At 36.0% G+C, this 18387-nt stretch overlaps 1 protein-coding gene across 2 annotated transcripts; it reads right to left on the bottom strand.

The window, feature by feature from the left end:
- Positions 1–1307: 1307 nt before the first annotated feature.
- bnipl (BCL2 interacting protein like) lies at positions 1308–17335 on the bottom strand (the record flags this gene model as incomplete). 2 transcript variants are annotated; one of them, XM_079836171.1, is made up of 11 exons in its annotated part: positions 2344–3337; positions 4719–4817; positions 4944–5030; positions 10235–10366; positions 10471–10573; positions 11968–12159; positions 12279–12530; positions 12718–12788; positions 12870–12950; positions 17078–17130; positions 17270–17335. In XM_079836171.1, the coding sequence occupies 11 exons, from the start codon at positions 17333–17335 to the stop codon at positions 3313–3315; spliced, it is 1161 nt and encodes a 386-aa protein (XP_079692297.1). In that variant the 3' UTR covers positions 2344–3312. The 2 variants fall into 2 exon arrangements, with proteins under 2 accessions (XP_079692298.1, XP_079692297.1); XM_079836172.1 differs by lacking the exons at positions 17078–17130; positions 17270–17335 and adding an exon at positions 15000–15237 and having other exon boundaries at positions 1308–3337.
- Positions 17336–18387: the final 1052 nt, after the last annotated feature.

The raw sequence follows: 18387 nt of genomic DNA, 5'->3' as shown, positions 1-18387 counted from the left end.
ATGCGCATGAGTAGAACTAGGAAGCACTGCACTGTTTACACGTGTAAGAGTCTCACACAGGCTAGAAGAAATTGTTGAATAAAGTTATTTTTGTTTGTTTTTGCGCACAAAAAGTATTCTCGTCGCTTCATAACATTAAAGTAGAACCACTGGAGTCACATGGACGATTTTAACGATGTCTTTGCTACCTTTCTGGACCGTGAAATTCAATGTGGTAATTCAAGGTAATTCAATTGCTGTCTATGGAGGGGACAGAGAGCTCTCGGATTTCATCAAAAATATCTTCATTTGAAGGTCTTACGGGTTTGGAACGACATTAGGGTGAGTAATTAATGACAGCATTTTCTTTTTTGGGTGAACTAACCCTTTAAAACAGACTTTAAACATGTCCATGGCTGCAAAAAGGTAAGTTAACGTTACACAGGCTCTCTTACAGTTTAACGTTCATAACTAATGCAATGTTTTGGTTTACCTTGTCATTCACGTTTGTACAAAGGTAAGCCTCAGATTTATGTGCGAATTATCAAAGCTGATCCCTAAAGCTTGTTTTAGCATCTAACGTACTGCTGTCTAAGTTACTGTTAATGTAATAGTAAAGCAAACCGTGTGAAAGATTGTGCAAAACGCCTACAAAAAACAAAACAATGGACCTATGACTCAGATCTCACACCGGTACAGACCACATTGCTGTTTAATTTCCTTTTCTAACAATGGCTTGAAAAACAGTAAATCGGCTGTCATGGACTGATTGCGCCGATGTTTTATTAATGAGATGTTGCACTTGCTAAACCTCATCATTCAAAGCATTCAGACATTCACAAGGGACAGAATTTTTCACGATTTTATTGAATTAATAGTATACAAAATAATTGAAATCGATACAACAGATTCTTGAGATAAAAAAATATACCCTGAGACGTTTATTTGATACATAAGGTTGCACGGCAGACTCATTTCAAATCAATGTCAATTTTTAAACCCCGCTTATTTCATAATCATGATTTGCAGCTCTATCACACAAAATAAAAAATAAAAGTTTCCGATTTGTCATATTATTTGACTAATTTATTTATTTGGCAATTAAAATATGATTGGAAAATAAAGGTTTTAAAAGCTTTTAATTAAAAAGGGAGTCAAATCTGTATCTCCCTCATGTTAAAATGCCCAACTTTTTCAGAGAAAAAAAAAAGCCTGGTACAAAAAGTGGGTTTGGTCTGTGTCCTGACATTTCATACCCGTCAGATTGTCCTACCAAGGCTTACTGCGCATGCCCACATCAATATTTTTTATTTTTATTTTTTATATTTACATTTCAAGGGTAGGGATAGGGGTAGGTGTGGATATTAATGGATATTAATAAAGCAAATCACATTAATATGATTCTTGTAGCACAATCTGACAGGTAGCATTTTACATCCATATTTAATATTTATTTATTTAAAATATTTACATAGTTTTAAGGGTAGGTTCAGGGTAGGGGTAGGTATGGATATTAATAAAGCCTCAAATCAGATGAATATGATGCTGGTAGCACAATCTGATAGGCAGCATTTTTTGCTGTCGAATTGTGCTACCTACTGTTTTAATGGGAGGTAGCAAAATCTGACAAGGTAGGACAAATCGACAGAACAGTCTGTACATCTAATTTTGCCCTTCATGACTACTGTGAGAGGGCTGATTTTTTTCAAATTTATTTTTATAAATCCTCCGTTAAAATTATAATAAGCCTTAAAGTTGTGAATAATTAAGGGCGTGGCCACTTGAGTGACAGGTGGATTGCCACTATGGTGAGCAGGGTGGGCGTGGTTTCAGCAACCAGGCACTTCAGCTCCTCCCACATCCCACTTCTTTGCCCATTTTCAGTTATCACGGAGTGACGCGCTGCCAAGATGGCGACGGCCGACTTTAAGCTTCAAAAATGCTCTTCAGAAACCTAATGGTGATGTCACGTACACTACGTCCATATATTTTTACAGTCTATGCATTTAATACATGTATTGCTTTTTCCATTACTTTTTTGTAGCAAAAATTCAATATGTGGATCTGAAAACCAATGAAACTTCGAAGTGAACTTTCTACTAAACATTATTGACTCATTGGCACAAAGCGTTACAACAGAAATCTTATTTAACCTTCCAGTACTTTCTCTGTTCCTGTTTGTGACTTCAATGCGTAAAGAAAAATGTTTCACCTCTCCGCTACCTCACTTCCTCTCACTGCCAGTCCCGGTTTCCTGAAAGCTGCAATCATTTTTCCATGGTGACTCGCAAAAAAAATAAAAAAATTCCCCTCCCAGTATTTCCTCATTAAAATTAATAGTGAAATCACAAAAGTAAAATCACAGCAGGTTTAATATAACCCTTTATTTCCTTAAATATCGTAGAAAAGACATGCATGTAGTATATATGCGTGCAGTTTGAAAGCTCAGGTTGTTCAAGTGTAGCCTTGTATAAATATTTGCACATAGGAGTCTATTAAATGAAAGCACATTCAATGGGCCACTTTACAGGCAGCAGCAGCTGAATATTAGAGAACAGTTCCCTACCTTATTCCAGAAGAAAACCAAATCCGATCATATGTGAATAAACTGAACAACTTGACTCCTTACAGCAATATTTTGCTTGTGTGCTGATAACATTCACAATTAAATGCTCAAGTACGGTGTATTTTACAGAACATATAAAAACAGATCAAATTCACTAAAACAGATTCAATACCACATTACAAAAAAGACAAAACCTGGTCACTTTGGTCACCTGGTGAAAACAGACAGTAGTTTGAAGATTTTAAATCATATGAATAATGGTTTCAGATAACATACTTAATAATGAGATTCTGTAACCATTTAGTGCAATTAAAATAGAACTATAAAACAACCATATTTAATCAAATATTTACCCTAATTTAGGTATGCTCGCCACAAGTCAAACTGTTTTATTAAAATATTTAGTAAGGTTGTGTACGTTTAACATTTGACGTTTAAATATAAAAGCTTCTATGAAGGGTGTATTGTGTCGTTTTGTACAGTCTGGGAAAACACAGCACATTTGTTTGTTTTTGTGTTACAGTTTAAATGCAATGACGTAAATCAGGCTTTCATGTTGTTCACGGATCTCTCCTGACCCACCTTGTGGTTTGACACAGCTATGTCTCTCTGAAGGACAACACTGTCTTTGTGTATTTCATCAGAGAGTTGTCAGGTGGGAAGCAGTTTTTTCTGTCATTAGGGCATTTGCCCCTAAAGCTTGACCTTTAACCTCAGCCAAGTGTGTGAAGTCTTTACAGTATGTACACCTCTTCCATCAGACACCTTCACCTGTTCATCTGCTCATCATACCTACAGAACAAAACAAATCACTGCCATCACTTTCACAAATATAATTTTATTTAGTTAAAACAAAGAATTGAAAATAAAGTGTATGGATTTATGTCAATTATTTAGAGAGAAAAAAAAGTGACTGGGTTTGTGTAAAAAAAACAAAAAGTGGTATCTAGTTTTTCATTGATTTGAAACAATAAATAATTACATTTATAGATCAAATGTATTTATAAAATTAAAAAAAAACAATGAAACGATTACATTTATTGATAAAATGTATTGATAAAATATATATTTAATGTAAATTATTTAGAGACCAGATATTAATCATTTTGTTGTTGTTGTCGTCATTCATTTATTTAAAATAATAAATAATGAAACGTATAATAAATTATTATATTATTTTATGAATACACTTACATTTAATAATTACATTTATTCATAAAATGTATTCATTAATATTATTAATAGATATTTTCAAAACATTTTATTAATACACTTAAATGTAATTACATTTATTCCTAAAATGTTTTCATTAAAAACTATAAATAAATATTGATTTTATGAATACATTTAAATGTAATTATTACATTTATTCATAAAATGTACTAATTAAAATTGGTCAAAAAATATTGATTTTATGAATACATGTTTTAAATGGGAAAAAAAACTAAACCAGTGAAAGCGTTGTTCGAGTCAAATTTCGTGACCCTATTCCTCCCTCTTTAATGTAAATTGTTTGGAGAGAAATCATTTCTCGCTAAATAATTTACATTAAAATGATTCATAAATATGTGAGTGAAATGAACAGATATGATGGGCAAAAGGAGAAATAGGGTCAGGAATTTAGGTGGACAAAGTTTTTTTTTTTTCCTTTATTTTTTAAAACCACAAATACATTTTTTGGAATAATTTATTTATAAAATATTAAAAAATGTAGGTAACACTTTACAAGAAGGTCTCACTTGTTAACATTATTTAATGCATTAACAAACAATGAGCAACATATTTAAAGCATTTACTGATCTTCAGTGTTATTAATAAGCGTTATTAGTAAGTGTAAAAATATAGTTGTTTGTTGTTTGATCTTGTTAGTTCACAGTGCATTATTAAATCAAATGTATGTGTTAAAATTAGTTAATACCATTAATTAAATGCTAAATACAACTTTTGATTTTAATAATGTATTAGTAAATGTTGAAATTTAACAATACTCCTACAGCATTTATTAATCTTAGTTAATGTTATTGTTAGCTCATGTTAACTAATGCATAATAACTATTGTTAACAAATGAAACCTTACTATAAAGGGTGATACCAAAATGTATTTATCAATATTTTATCAGCTCAGCTGTCAAATAATGGCAGTGTACTAATGTGGTTTGATGTGGACACTCACTCTCTGATGCAGTCTGGGATTTGCAGCTGGTCCACAGGAACAAACTCTGCCAGTTCCTGCAACCTGTGGATGAAGCGCATCTTCCTGCTAAATTTCTCACTGCAAGAGAGAGGGAAACGAGTCAGACTGAGGGTGTTTTATATATTAATATGAAACATCTAATAATGATGTTTGACATCTTGACATCTCTGTTTGCAGAACTAATGATCGATCACCCAAGCTCACCTGATGAATGGCTTGATGACGGTGATTAGCGCTCTAACGTACCAGGCCGGGTGAACCACGAAAAGCCCTTTCAAGTCTTTCCTTAACCTGCAAAGGAAAAGAAAAGAAATAAAAGAAAATATATTTAAGACCTCAATCAGAAAAGCAAAGGAAAATATTTTGTTTTACCACATACAACCATTTTGTTTCCAATAATATCTGCTTTGGTTCTCCCACTAGAGGAGCTGGTAAAATTCCCTGGATTCATGCAGAACATGACGACACAAGGGAGCAATCGCTGACCGGCACTATGACCAGCACCACCCGGACCCATGTGAAACCATGAGAGGCAGGGCGTTGAATCATGGGACACAGGCAGGCAGAAACTTGGAGACGACAATTTGTTATTCCACTGGTTTCCTAGCCCAAAAAAATCACCCACAAATATAACCAGTTCCACTTGTTTTGTTTCATACATATGTTATTTGTAAGGCTCAAAGACTTTATTCTGATCTACATAATAGTCTGAGACTATCAGCAAACATCTATTTTGCATTTCCAAATTTTAAAGTCCCCCTTTAGTCAATAATTGTATCCCTAAAAACTCATCTTTGATCACCAAAATGACATATTTAAACGTTTTTTTAAACGTTCTTCATGCCTTAAAATGGCTTGCATGTAACTCTACACCCATGCCTCATTTAGAATACGCAGTTCTATGAATATGCAAATTAGCCCCACCTCCTCCTGCTCATGATTGGTTACAAGGTAGTTTGCGATGTCAGAAACACCAGCGATTTCAAACAGCGTTTTTGAGTCTCACGGCAGTTTTAAGGGGAAAATACTCGGCAATAGTGTTGACTTATGAATTTGCACGTTTTGTCTTAAAGCATATTAATAACACCACATAGACATATAAACAACATTAAAAACTTGATTTTCACCACAGGGGGGTTTTAATACAATTAAATACAATTAATTGTACTATTTAATTACTCACGATTAGATACATTTTCTAACTTTAAACATGTTATATTTTTTAAATATAATATAATGAATATATAATGTTGAAGTGAATATACACTTCAAAATAATGAAAAATGAACAAGAATTTTACACTTTAATAAATATTTGGTTGACCCTTCAATCCAAAGTGCATTTTGTGCTTCAATGGAACCAAGAATATCTGACCTTTTGTACATCTTGACCTTATCGATACATATTTTGAATTCTTATTTATTGACATTTTTGCTTTGAATACAAAATGCTCATTTCAATTGGAATTTGAATGTCAGATGCCTCAGAATTTTATACCCCACTGTGTGTTTTTATGAAAAGGTCAGTGTTTGACCTGAAACTGTAAATAGGGTAGCTAAAATTGCAGAACTGTATCATAGGGGTTTTCCTTTAGATTCAGTGGTGTTTACATGGACTTCAATCAGTTATTTTTTCCTCGTTAATTCTGTGAAGTCATGCTTGACTGTGTTTGTTTGTGTTGTTTTCTGTTGCTGTCTGTACAGTCAGCAGCGAATGAGTGATCTCAGAGGAAACTTCATGCAATGACGCAATGGAGCCAGTAGGAATGACAAATCGGGCTTTCAAGAGCATCCCACACTCCTTAGTTCCTCATTTCCCAAACTGATCTCACATGATAAGCCATAAAAACGACCGTGAATTCCCAGAGCTCTCCGCACATGATAAAACATTTATGAGAATGACCCTCACCTAGAATATAACTGTGAAATGGCTATTCCAGAATATAGAGAACTTAAACATGAATGTAACATTCGACTGGTCAATAAATCACAAAACAAACCTTTTTAGGATCTTGACTTGATCCTAATCACCCCGTCAAGTTTATTTTGGGATAATGACTGGCTGACTAAAGTACACAGGGATTTTTTTAAAAAACATTCGTGTGACGTCCATTGAGAACAGTCACACTGGCCTCGGAGAGCCGACACAAGACTTATAAACCTTAAGAAACTAATCCTCAATGAAGTGTGCAATCTAAAAATGTCTAAATTTAGCAACAAGAAGAAAAAAACATGACAGCTGAGAACAGGTCAAAGGTTATCTTAGGAATGTCTGGAAGAACTCTGATAACATGGCCCTGTATGTACGAGTCCACAGCATTCCTATCATATTTCATATGAGGGGCATTAAGAAAAAGAGAGCAGAGGTGGGATCTCATGTTCAACAGCAACTAAACTAAAGGAAAGCCATCACAGTCAGAGCTAAGACACAGACGCCCTCTTCTGGAAATGATGGAAATTTACACTGTAGTTCCAGTAGGAGTAGTGGCTTTTGATACAGGAATATATTGTGAAATATTATAATTTAAAATAACTCATTTCTATTTGAATATTATATATAAATGTATTCCCGTGATGGCAAAGCGGAATTTTTTTCAATATTTTTGGTTTGTTTTCCCAGAAGAGAGTTTTTTTGTTGCTGTAATTTTTAAGTGTGTATTTGATTATACACATTAATATCACAGAAATATTTGGTAACAGTATGCATGTTTTATACATGCACAAAAATATTAAGCAGCACAATTGCTTTCAAAATTGATTATTTGTTTTTTGAGCACCAAAACAGCATATTAGAATGATTTCTGAAGAATCATGTGACAGTTTTTCTCGGCCACTTTGGTACATTTCTCGAATCGGCATTTGCAAAACAGTAAGTGCACAACACCATGGATTACCTGCAAAAGCCAGTCTCTTGCTCAAAATCATTAGTTCATCTCTCAAAAGTAAATATGTGTGTGAATGAACATATCCGTGCAGTCAGAATAACAAGTCCTTGTGTCATTGTGTACGGATAAGACAATCAAATTGCTTAGTCATGTTGTCAATATAACAGTGTTCTCTAGAGGGATGTTCTGATGTAAATATGGCTAAAATTTTGATGACAATTATTGTAAATCGTAGGTTACACCTTAGTGTATATGTGGGAGTTTGATTGCAAGAGACTGGACAAGATTCACATTTACGCTTTTACTGTTTGTACTGTAATTTGTTGACTGACCATCTTATTGCGATACAGAAAGGAAAAGACAGCACTGCATAACACAAAGAAAAAAAAACTGAACGTCTAATGGAAATGTATAGAAATATGCTTGACATATGACAACTTGTTCAACCATTTTGCATGTAAAGACTTATGCTGTGAACTAATGCCTAAATGTTGTGGGGAGTGAGACTATTCAACAGAGACCCATTGTAATACATTTTGATCAACATGGCATAAGCAACTGATAATTTAGGAAACAGCAGAGAATTGTACATAATCATTGGCAACTTGTTGAAAGAAATGAGAAACTGCTTTTTTGATGTGCACAAGTGATGTGAACATTGAACAGGTAGTTTTGAGAATTTCAATTCTGATCTGAGAAATGTACCAAAGCGACTGAGAAAAACTGTCACATGATTCTTCAGAAATCATTCTAATATGCTGATTTGGTGCTCAAAAAGTAATTGTGCTGCTTAATATTTTTGTGCATGTATAAAACTTGGATAATGTTACCTTAATGTGTATAATCAAATACACACTTAAAAATTACAACAACAAAAAAAATCTCTCTTCTGGGAAAACAAACAAAAAATATTGATTGTCATCTGTTCAGGGGAGTATGTATATTTTTGTCCAATAAAATGATCTTTAGAATGAGGGTGTCCCCTCCCTCAATACCACCTGCCACCAGTTAGCAATATCAAGGAGCTTTGTTTAGTTTTTTCAGGCTGTCTCAAACTAAAGTCTGCTGACTATCTGTCCTGCCACAACTTCCCGTTTCAGATCTTATGTAAACATAAAACAAAGAGAAATTCACTGATCAAACAGTCCATCGAGTCTTTGAAAACTATATGAAATACAAATTTTACCAATTAATTTCGTAATCATAATCAAAAGTATAGTCCCGGTTTCACAGACAGCTTAGATTTAAAACAGGATTAGGCCTTAATTCAGTTGGGGCATTTAAGTAGCTTTTATAACCATGCCTTAGAAAAACACATTACTGGTGTGCATTTTGAGGCAAAACAATGGCATTGACATATTTTAAGATGTGTCAGCGGCTCAGCGCAAACGTGCATTTTAGTCTGGGACTAGCTTAAAACTTGTCTGTGAAACCTGGGGAATATGTAATAATATTCTTCACCAATCTTTTTTGTTAGCCACAGGCGTGGAGAAAAATAGTATAAACCAATAATATCACTAACAGAAATGGAAATTTGATGCATAAAATCAAGTCCCTCCTTCATAATTTCCTATAAATTATTCTGCATTCGAAATACATCACATTACTTATGAATGTCGTTTCCTGTTGTCTTTAAAGGGTTCTAAAAGATTACTCATTAATTACTCACCCCCATGTCGTTCCAAACCCATAAGACTTTCGTTCATCTTCGGAACACAAATGAAGATGTTTTTAATGAAATCTGAGTGCTTTCGGTCCCTCCACTGAGTCCAGTTAACTACCACTTTCTTTGACGCTTCAAAAAGTGAATAAAGAGATTGTAAAACTAATCCATAGGAATTAAGTGGTTTAGTCCAAATTTTCTGAAGAGACTCGATCGCTTTCTATGATAAACAGATTGAATGTAGGCTTTTATTCACATATAAACTTTGATCAGTGAACATAAACAGAAGCTCAACCGAACCGACTTGACGTGTGAAAACAAACCTCGTTGGTTCTTGTGGAAGCTCAAACGTGCTTGTGACACATGAGAAAGAAGTTCACTGGTTCTCGCACGTCACGCAAAGATGCTTGAACTTCTGTTAATCATAACTGATGTGTGCATTGATGAACGTTTATATGTGAATAAAAGCCTAAATTCTATCAGTTCATCACAAAGCGATTGAGTCTTAATTCATATGGATTTGTTTTACTTTTTGAAGCGTCAAAGTGGTAGTTGCTTAGCTGTTAATGGAGGGACAGAAAGCTCTCTTACACTATATTGCCAAAAGTTTTGGGACGTCTGCCTTTACATGCACATGAACTTTAATGACATCCCATTCTTAATCCGTAGGGTTTAATATGGAGTTGGCCCACCCTTTGCAGCTATAACAGCTTCAACTCTTCTGGGAAGGCTTTCCACAAGGTTTAGGAGTGTGTTTATAGAAATTTTTGAGCGTTCTTCTAGAAGCACATTTGTGAGGTCAGGCACTGATGTTGAAGGAGAAGGCCTGGCTCGCAGTTTCCGCTCTAATTCATCCCAAAGGTGTTCTATCGGGTTGAGGTCAGGACTCTTTAAGTGTAAAATTGTTCAACTTGATGATAAATCATAGTAACTACTGGTATGGCTCACCTTCTGTCAATGGACATGTAACACTGCCGGAGCCACTTAATGCCAGGCATCTTATTGCGAGGGGCCATCCCACACAGATACACCAATATGTAATTCTCAGACACCATCAAGTCCAGCGTGCCAATTATGTACCTAAAGCCAGATAAATCATTAAATGGGCATTTTTCCAGAATAAACCATTTCAAAAAATGATTATTGCTTGTGGAGAAAATTCACACCAAATCATCAGGTTTTACCTGAACAGATTGTCCATCACATACTCGTAGTGTTCTGTTGTATTTTCTGGTAGGTAGCAGGCGGTAAACATAATGATGGCTGTCGATCCGTCCCCATAATACCCTATAAAAGAAGGTCAATTTAGTTCGTAATTATTCATTAAAGCTACACTGTGTAACTTTTTTAGTCTATTCTTAGCTAAAAACACTTAGTTCTTTCAAAAATATATGTGCTCATTAATGTATATTTACTTCTTTCAAGTAATAAAGTATTCTCGTAAGTTTATAATATGCCATTGAAAATACATAAGGTAATGGGATCTAACGGTGGTCGCCATGTTGCCCCTCCATCTTGAAAGTACATTAGCCAAAGAGGGACATACCCGTAAATTCAAGCTTCGCCTTTCGCGTTTTAACCGGTTTTAATACTCGATGGCACTGTACAAAATTCTCTGCCTCGCGCATGTGCGCGTCAACTTGTTCAGACTTGTCTGGTGCATGCGCAGAGAGTTTTCATCTCAGCAGCGTCCAGTAACAGAGTTATACAGAGTTTTCCTGGCTTGTTTATTCCTCAAAAGTCTGTTTTTCCTTGTGTGGTATTTCTGTGCGTTAATAACTCCGTAAGTAATAATAGTTATTGTCATTGTAGATGTGTTTCAGCGTAAGTAATAATAGTTATTGTCATTGTAGATGTGTTTCAGAGTGTGTCATCGCGTAATTCAGTTGATGTCACCTCAGAAGTATTTTTGTGTCAACATACAATAGCGTAATGCTCACCTATTTGAATAATCATTCAGTTATTTTGTTATCAACAATGTTAATTCGTTTATAGAAAATCTTTGCTTGTAATGTATGTTGATGGAAATATGTATCAGGTCTGATCGGCATATTAACAATTGTTATACAGAGCGCACTGCAGTGCTAACGTTAAAGCGGCGCACACACTTTTGTAACCGGACACCGCTTGTTAGCAGCAGCAGCGGCAGCTCCGCTCCTTTTAATGCAGCTGCATTTAGCGCCTATATATGGTACAATAAGCTCTGGTTTACGGTTACATTATACAAATGTAACTTATAAGTATAGTTATACAGTTCTTAACTGTGTATGTATATTTACCATCCTTATTTGTTCTCTCACAGAAACCACATTTTTGTACATATCCCACAAACCTGTTTATGCCTTGCAATTGGATGACTGAATAAACATTACTATCATCAAAGTTCACTCTGGATTAGCTGCAGTTCTTTCTAGCCGAATAATTAGGCCAGTTGAGTTCCAACCATCCCACTGCGCACAGAATATCCCACAGGCACCGTGTCGAATGTGGACGAGGTAGAACTGGAAGCCATGTTAATCTTGGACTAAATCGGCCACCGTAGGAGTTGAAACGAAATCGGAATTGAGAGGAACAGAAACTAAAATTCACTGGATGGTCATATACCTTTTCACCACTAGATGGGGGAAAATATCACACAGTGTAGCTTTAAACCATGTTCATCTTGTACCACTAAAGCTCACCTCCGTGGGAAAGAACTTGGAGGTACGGCTCCAGAACGCTCATGTTGACTTGGTAGTCTTGGCCGCCAATATGGAATCGTCTCCATCGCCGCCCATTGCTGTCCACCTGATCCAAGTCCAAGTGTCCCATCTCTGCGTGCTCTAGTAAACTGGCTTTTCTGATCGCTGCTTTACCCATCCTAGGAAGATCATCTGCAATGACCACAGAACTAATGCTAAACCAGTGCTCTCTGAAAGATTGCCCTGTCCCATAATTTAGCAGGTGATCCCAAACAACACAACCCTTAACGGGCGTCAAAATAACTCAATACCTTCCCACTCCAAGTCGTGCATGCTGTCTGGGAAGTTGCAAGACTCGCTGTCTGAGGGGGTCTCTAAGGCCTCTAGGTTAATGTCCATCTCTGGGTCATCATCAGCAGATGGTGAAAGGGCGGAAGCGTCAAACTCGTCTGATTTCATGCTCCGGTCCATAGAGGTTTTGTCCAGCGTTAAACTAAGCGCCGGTGCCACTAGTCGCTTCTTCCGCACACTATTACCTGTCAGGGCCAGGCTGGTCGGTGGGACTAGTGGAAGGAAAGAAAAAGAGCAGTCAGCATTACAATGGCAAATACTATATATACAGTACTGTGCAAAAGTTTGGAGTCAGTCAGTAAAACCGCAAACCTTTGAACAGTAGTGTGTATACATACAAGACCGAAATTATATAAGACACATATTTTGTCTAATAACTAAATGGAGAAATGAAGTTACCAGGCCTGTTTCCCTCAGCTCCAGGGCTTTCTGGTTCATCGTCATGACTGTGTGTGTCCTCAGGAAGGGGCCTACAAAGATCGTATTATTTAATCCCATTTGCACTCAAGATGAACATAGATAAAGTGCATGTACCTGTTAGTGCAGATTACCTGGGAAACTCCTCATCCTGCCATTCCTCCCTGAGCTCCATGTCGGGGATGAAGGCCGATGTCTTGCCACGTTCCGAATGCCTGCATGAATAAATTGAAAATGTAAAGGAAGACACAGGGGCTTCTTGGTCCATTCGTTACAAATTATCATTTACCATTCAATTCTAAGCAACTTACTCCTCAATTTTGTCAAGATAAAATTCCAAGTTTGTTTGCTTTAATTACAGAACAGGTCGGCACAAGAAAGTATTTAATATGCAGCCACTTGGAAATGTTTCTAACTGAATTCCTGCAGTGAATGACAGACTGATTTAATCGTTGATGTTTTATAAAATGCGTCTATTTGCACCTCATGCAATAATTTTAGACTTTTAGAATTTTAGACTTTTAGAATTTTTAAAACTAAAAATTCAACACCAAATCTGTTTCTCCCAATTCCTTTTATGTTTAAATATAGCATTTATTGTTAAGCCTATGGTGAAATAAACCTCTCTAAAGTTAAACAAAATATATAAAAGTTTCTCAAGCAATTTAGTTTAAAATATGGGTCTTTAAATAGCCATTTTACATCCCAATATTTAGATTTCGCTGCTTCTTTGCTACTCGATGAAATGCAAAAAACATTGCCTTTTAACAGCATCCAGCATATTAAAAATAATAATAACCCTCAGTGTATTCATATCCATGTCGAGCTGTCTGTAAAGTGTTGTTGGAACAATCAAATCTGCATTCCTTTTGTCCTGTCTTTGACTAACACTGACATATGATTGTTGTCAATGAAAATCAGCTCTGTTTTTAAAGGGGTGGTTGAGATTTCACTTTTTAAACTTTAGTTAGTGTATAATGTTGCTGTTTGAGCATAAACAACACCTGTAAAATTCAAAGCAAAGAGAGATATTTTCTTTAAACACTCCACTATTTTTGAAAATAGGGCCATTTTCCAACAGTTGAGTTTTACCGTTTTCGAATCCATTCAGCCGATCGCCGGGTCTGGCGGTAGCATTTTTAGCATAGCTTAGCATAGATCATTGAATCTGATTAGACCGTTAGCATCTCGTTCAAAAATGACCAAAACATTTCTATATTTTTCTTATTTAAAACTTGATTCTTCTGTAGTTACATTGTGTATTAAGAACGATGGAAAATGAAAAGTTGCAATTTTCTAGGCCGATATGGCTAGGAACTATACTCATTCCTGCGTAATAATCAAGAACTTTGCTGCCGTACCATGGGTGCAGTGGCGCAATGATCCACATCAGCTACATAAATTCATCAACTAACCATTCAGGTACATTGTGTTGCATTCTACATGTTGTCACACTCACTTCTTCTTGAGTCTCTCCATCATTCTCAGATTCTCTGAGTTTGAACATAAAAGGCTAAACAGTTCCATTGCCTATCTGCATGAGGTTATCAGAGCTGCCAACTGGAGTTCTTCAAGCACCGCCCAATGAGCAGCAGCTCATTTGCATTTAGAAGGACACACAAAAATGGTACGTTTTTGCTCACCCTCAAAAAGTGACCATTTTAAAATGCTATAATAAAAATCTGTGGGGTATTTTGAGCTAAAACTTCACATACACACTCTGAGGACACCAGAGACTTATTTTATATCTTGTTAAAATGGGCAATCAGCCACCCCTTTAAAGAAATAGTTCATCCAAAAATTAAAATCCTGACATCATTTACTCAACCTAAAGTTGTTCCAAACTTGTATGAATTTCATTCTTCTGTCGAACACAAAAGAAGATATTTTGAAGAATATAAAAAATATAGCTATATTATGGAAGTCCATGAGTCCATTACTGTTTGGTTATTTATTATGTTGTGCTCAACAAAATAATTACATTCTTACAAGTTTGGAACACCGTGAGGGTGAGTAAATTATGGCAGAATTTGCATTTTTTGGGTGAACTATCCTTTGAGCAGAAGTGAGAGGACATTTTCTGGAAACAATTTTTGACAGACAGACCGATAAGTTAGATAGATGTAAAACTGTAACGTTAAGCATTAAATCGTGATTGAGTAAGACAGCACATAGTAACAGGGCTGCGTACACTTGAAACCTCGCTAACGCCCATCAGCGATGGACATATGTAAATAATGACAATGTAAACATGCTAAACTCACCTTTTCAACAACCACGTAGACGCGTGTCAAAAACAAATCGCTTCTTCATTTGACAAAAAACAAGTTTTGCCTAAGAACATTACAAGTGATATATATTAAAGGGATGTATTATAGGATACTGATGAAAAACTTCGCTATGTACCTTTCCTCTGCAACGACAAGGGCGATTCTCTACCTCACTAAAGCAAGCACCTTCATGCCAAAGACAGAATTCAGCCAATCAGCGCGCGTCACACCTGATGACGCAACCTCCGCACCTGAGAGAGCTGCGTAAACGCCCCGCCCACAACAACAATGTGTCAGACCAAGGCATCATTACTGTGGAGATTTAGATCGATGAATATAATACTCCAATTAAAAAAAATAAAACACCACGACAACAGTTTCTGCTCATAAATAAATAAATAAGACTAAATACAATACAATTAAAACAAAACTTGGGACAAAACTTTACCCTTCGTTGCCATTTGCTTATTAGGCTGTCATTAGCCTAGTTGTTGTTGTTGTTGTTTTTAAAGTAACATTTTTAAAAGTCATACTAAAGTCCTCTTTTTATATTTCTCCTAGTTAGTAGCTTGCCATAAACCATCTTGTAGTATCAAGTCTTTATTTACTAAAGTTAATGCTATATTTCTCAATTTTTAAAATATTTTTGTGTCTGACAGTGTTATTTAGAGATATCCATGGAATTGTATGGAGCAATTTTGTGAGAAAATGGATTTGCCCAAACTTATGAATACCTCTAAACAGAACAGATTCATCTAAAATATGTACTCTTTATATTTATATTTTTAGTATTGTTTTTTCGATTCTACATACTATCCAAATACTATACTGAAAATAGCAGTAACATTGTGTCAACCTTGTCAAATATAAACTGAAATATAAAACTTGTTCCTGTTTTTACCTCAAGTATGTCTTTACGTCAGCACATGTGATAATTACACGTGGCACATTTGACCAGAAAATCGAGTTTTGTTTTCAGCTGATTCCAGGCAGGTAATGAACCGGTGTGCTCCTGTTGTCAGCAACACAAGAGCTTCTGCCGTCATAACTAAACCTGTTTCTGATGTGGAGCCAGTAACACTTCATTCATATCTTGATGATATTATCTTTGCTTCAGACCTGTTACCTTTGTCCATACACCATTGTCCATCAAGATTGCTCAGAGATTATACATTAGGACAATGTATGACAACTGTGGCAGACAACACGATACCTCCAATGTGAAGCATGACAGTGTATAGCCTACTGTTTCAGCAATTGTTCTTGATGTAACTCTTGCAAGATTTAGTAAAGTAATCGCCTGTTGTGAAAACCTTTGTCCCAGCTTGTAAGATGTTTCAGCAACTCATTCTATAACTTACTGTATTAAGGAAACGGGCATTATTAGATTTAGTCATATCACATAGACACTGAGGGTTTTTATGACACCAAGTTTCATGCATTCTCTTCTTGTCCGGACATGAACATGGAATTTGGTGTGGAAATTAACAAGTCAAAAGACCTATTCTGTGAATCACGGTAGCATTATTGCATAAAAACTCTCCATTTTACACTCTAAAAATGACATTAAAGAGTTTTTGAAGTGGTGCTTGTGGAAATCAAACATTACAGATAGTTTTTTCCCCCATTGATATTTGTATTTTTAACTCATAGCTGCAGTGAAACCCTTGTTGTTGTGTCTAATGTAAACACCAGAAAATCTGATGATCTGTCAGATGACAGGATATGAGAGGTGATGTCTTTCTGTGTGGTTGGTCTTAAATATTAGTCAAGAAATTTGGCAAAAGTCAGTTCAACTGTAACTTCCTTTTTCTAAAATCCTCTTTCTAAATGAACAGATACAGAAGTTGTACAAGGATCTCAGCGCAACAGAACAACCAACAAGTCATAAATTCGTCACTGGTTTATCCATGTGCTTATGACCTCCTCTGGTACTTGTTTTGATCTTATAAACGTGTTTGACCATGTAACTGAAAACTTTGACAATTACAAGGCCATGTAATTATTATATTGTGTACAAATGCATTACTTTATCAATGTTACTTCAGTATTTAGGAACAATTTTGACTCACCCATTTTGCAGGTATCCTTCCTTCTGGTCTGAGTAAGTCCCCATGTCTGAAGTCTTTAAAAGAAAGTGTCTAAATTAGAAATGCATTCAGTGAACTCAGTTGATGACCATGACCTGAGGTGGTTCATGAGCTTCGCCACAATGGCAGCCAGTTTCAGTGACTGTATCTTGTGTCTTGTGTTAGGGAACTCACCCTGACTGTCAGTACAGGTTTTTCAACATTTCTGACTTCTGCTGACTGAATTGTCTTGTCTCCCATTGGTTTAGCTGCTTTGAGCACTTCTGCTCCCCCACAGGGAAGGCTGGGAAGGTGGAGGAAGACGCCACAAAAAGGCATAACTTCATGGTCCTAATACCCTAAACGTTACAGGCCTCTCCAAAAGACAACAAACTACATCTCTTGATTATTCTATTCTATTAGGTATGTAATGGCAAAAATTAATTCATCGACATCACTAATAAGAGACAAACCATAATCCAATTGTCTTTATAAAGATTTATTTTCCTTGCAAGGAAGAGCCACGGTCAAACGCAGCCGCTCGAGGCTACCTTGAGTGTGAACTGGAGACACAAAGAAGCCACAAGCTTCTTATACCCCCAATGTCTAAATAACCCCCTCAGTAATTTCCCATACATCTGGCGAAACCCACTGAAGGTTTCGCCTTGAGCAATTAAAAGCAAGAAACACAATGGTCCTTCATCTGTAACAACAGACAGAGTATCACCTACTCTTAATCAGCATATCTATTCAAACGCATAGATGCTAGTCAGGAATTCCAATTCCAGGAGCCATGAAAGATAAAAGGGACAATGTATGGCCTCCACAGGTGAGGCCTCTTTGATCTGACTTATTTAAAACACAATAGAGAAAACAGGTCTGGAAGATTAAATCTTCTGTGATTAAATTTTTCCCCAACAATTTCCCCCTTTTATCATTCTTTGATAACTTGCAAAAAAGAAAAATTTTAAATGTGTATATAATAAAAATAGAAGTAGTAATAATAGTCACTCATCACATTCATTAAAGCTGGATAACAGCAACCTGTCGAGTCTTTCTGTGGCATGAAATGGTTTCTGTCACCACAAACCCAAATTACAGCATGCGAAGTGTCACTTGGTTTTCTAAACGTACAGGTAAAACCTGTTGTGATACTGCCTATCACCGCTGTGCAGTTCCCTGTGGTCGAATTCTTGATGTCAATTCTGACTCTGCAGTCAGAACACCCTGCTTTCACGTTCAGCTTCAGTCTCGTGAGCACACGCACACATCTCCTTGAACATGCATCACTGTCAATGGTGTAATCAATGTGT

This window comes from Gobio gobio (assembly GCF_949357685.1).
Source record: "Gobio gobio genome assembly, chromosome: 15".
Lineage (NCBI taxonomy): Eukaryota > Metazoa > Chordata > Actinopteri > Cypriniformes > Gobionidae > Gobio > Gobio gobio.
The sequence above is the reverse complement of the archived record's forward strand: the minus strand, read 5'-3'. Positions and strand labels throughout refer to the sequence as shown.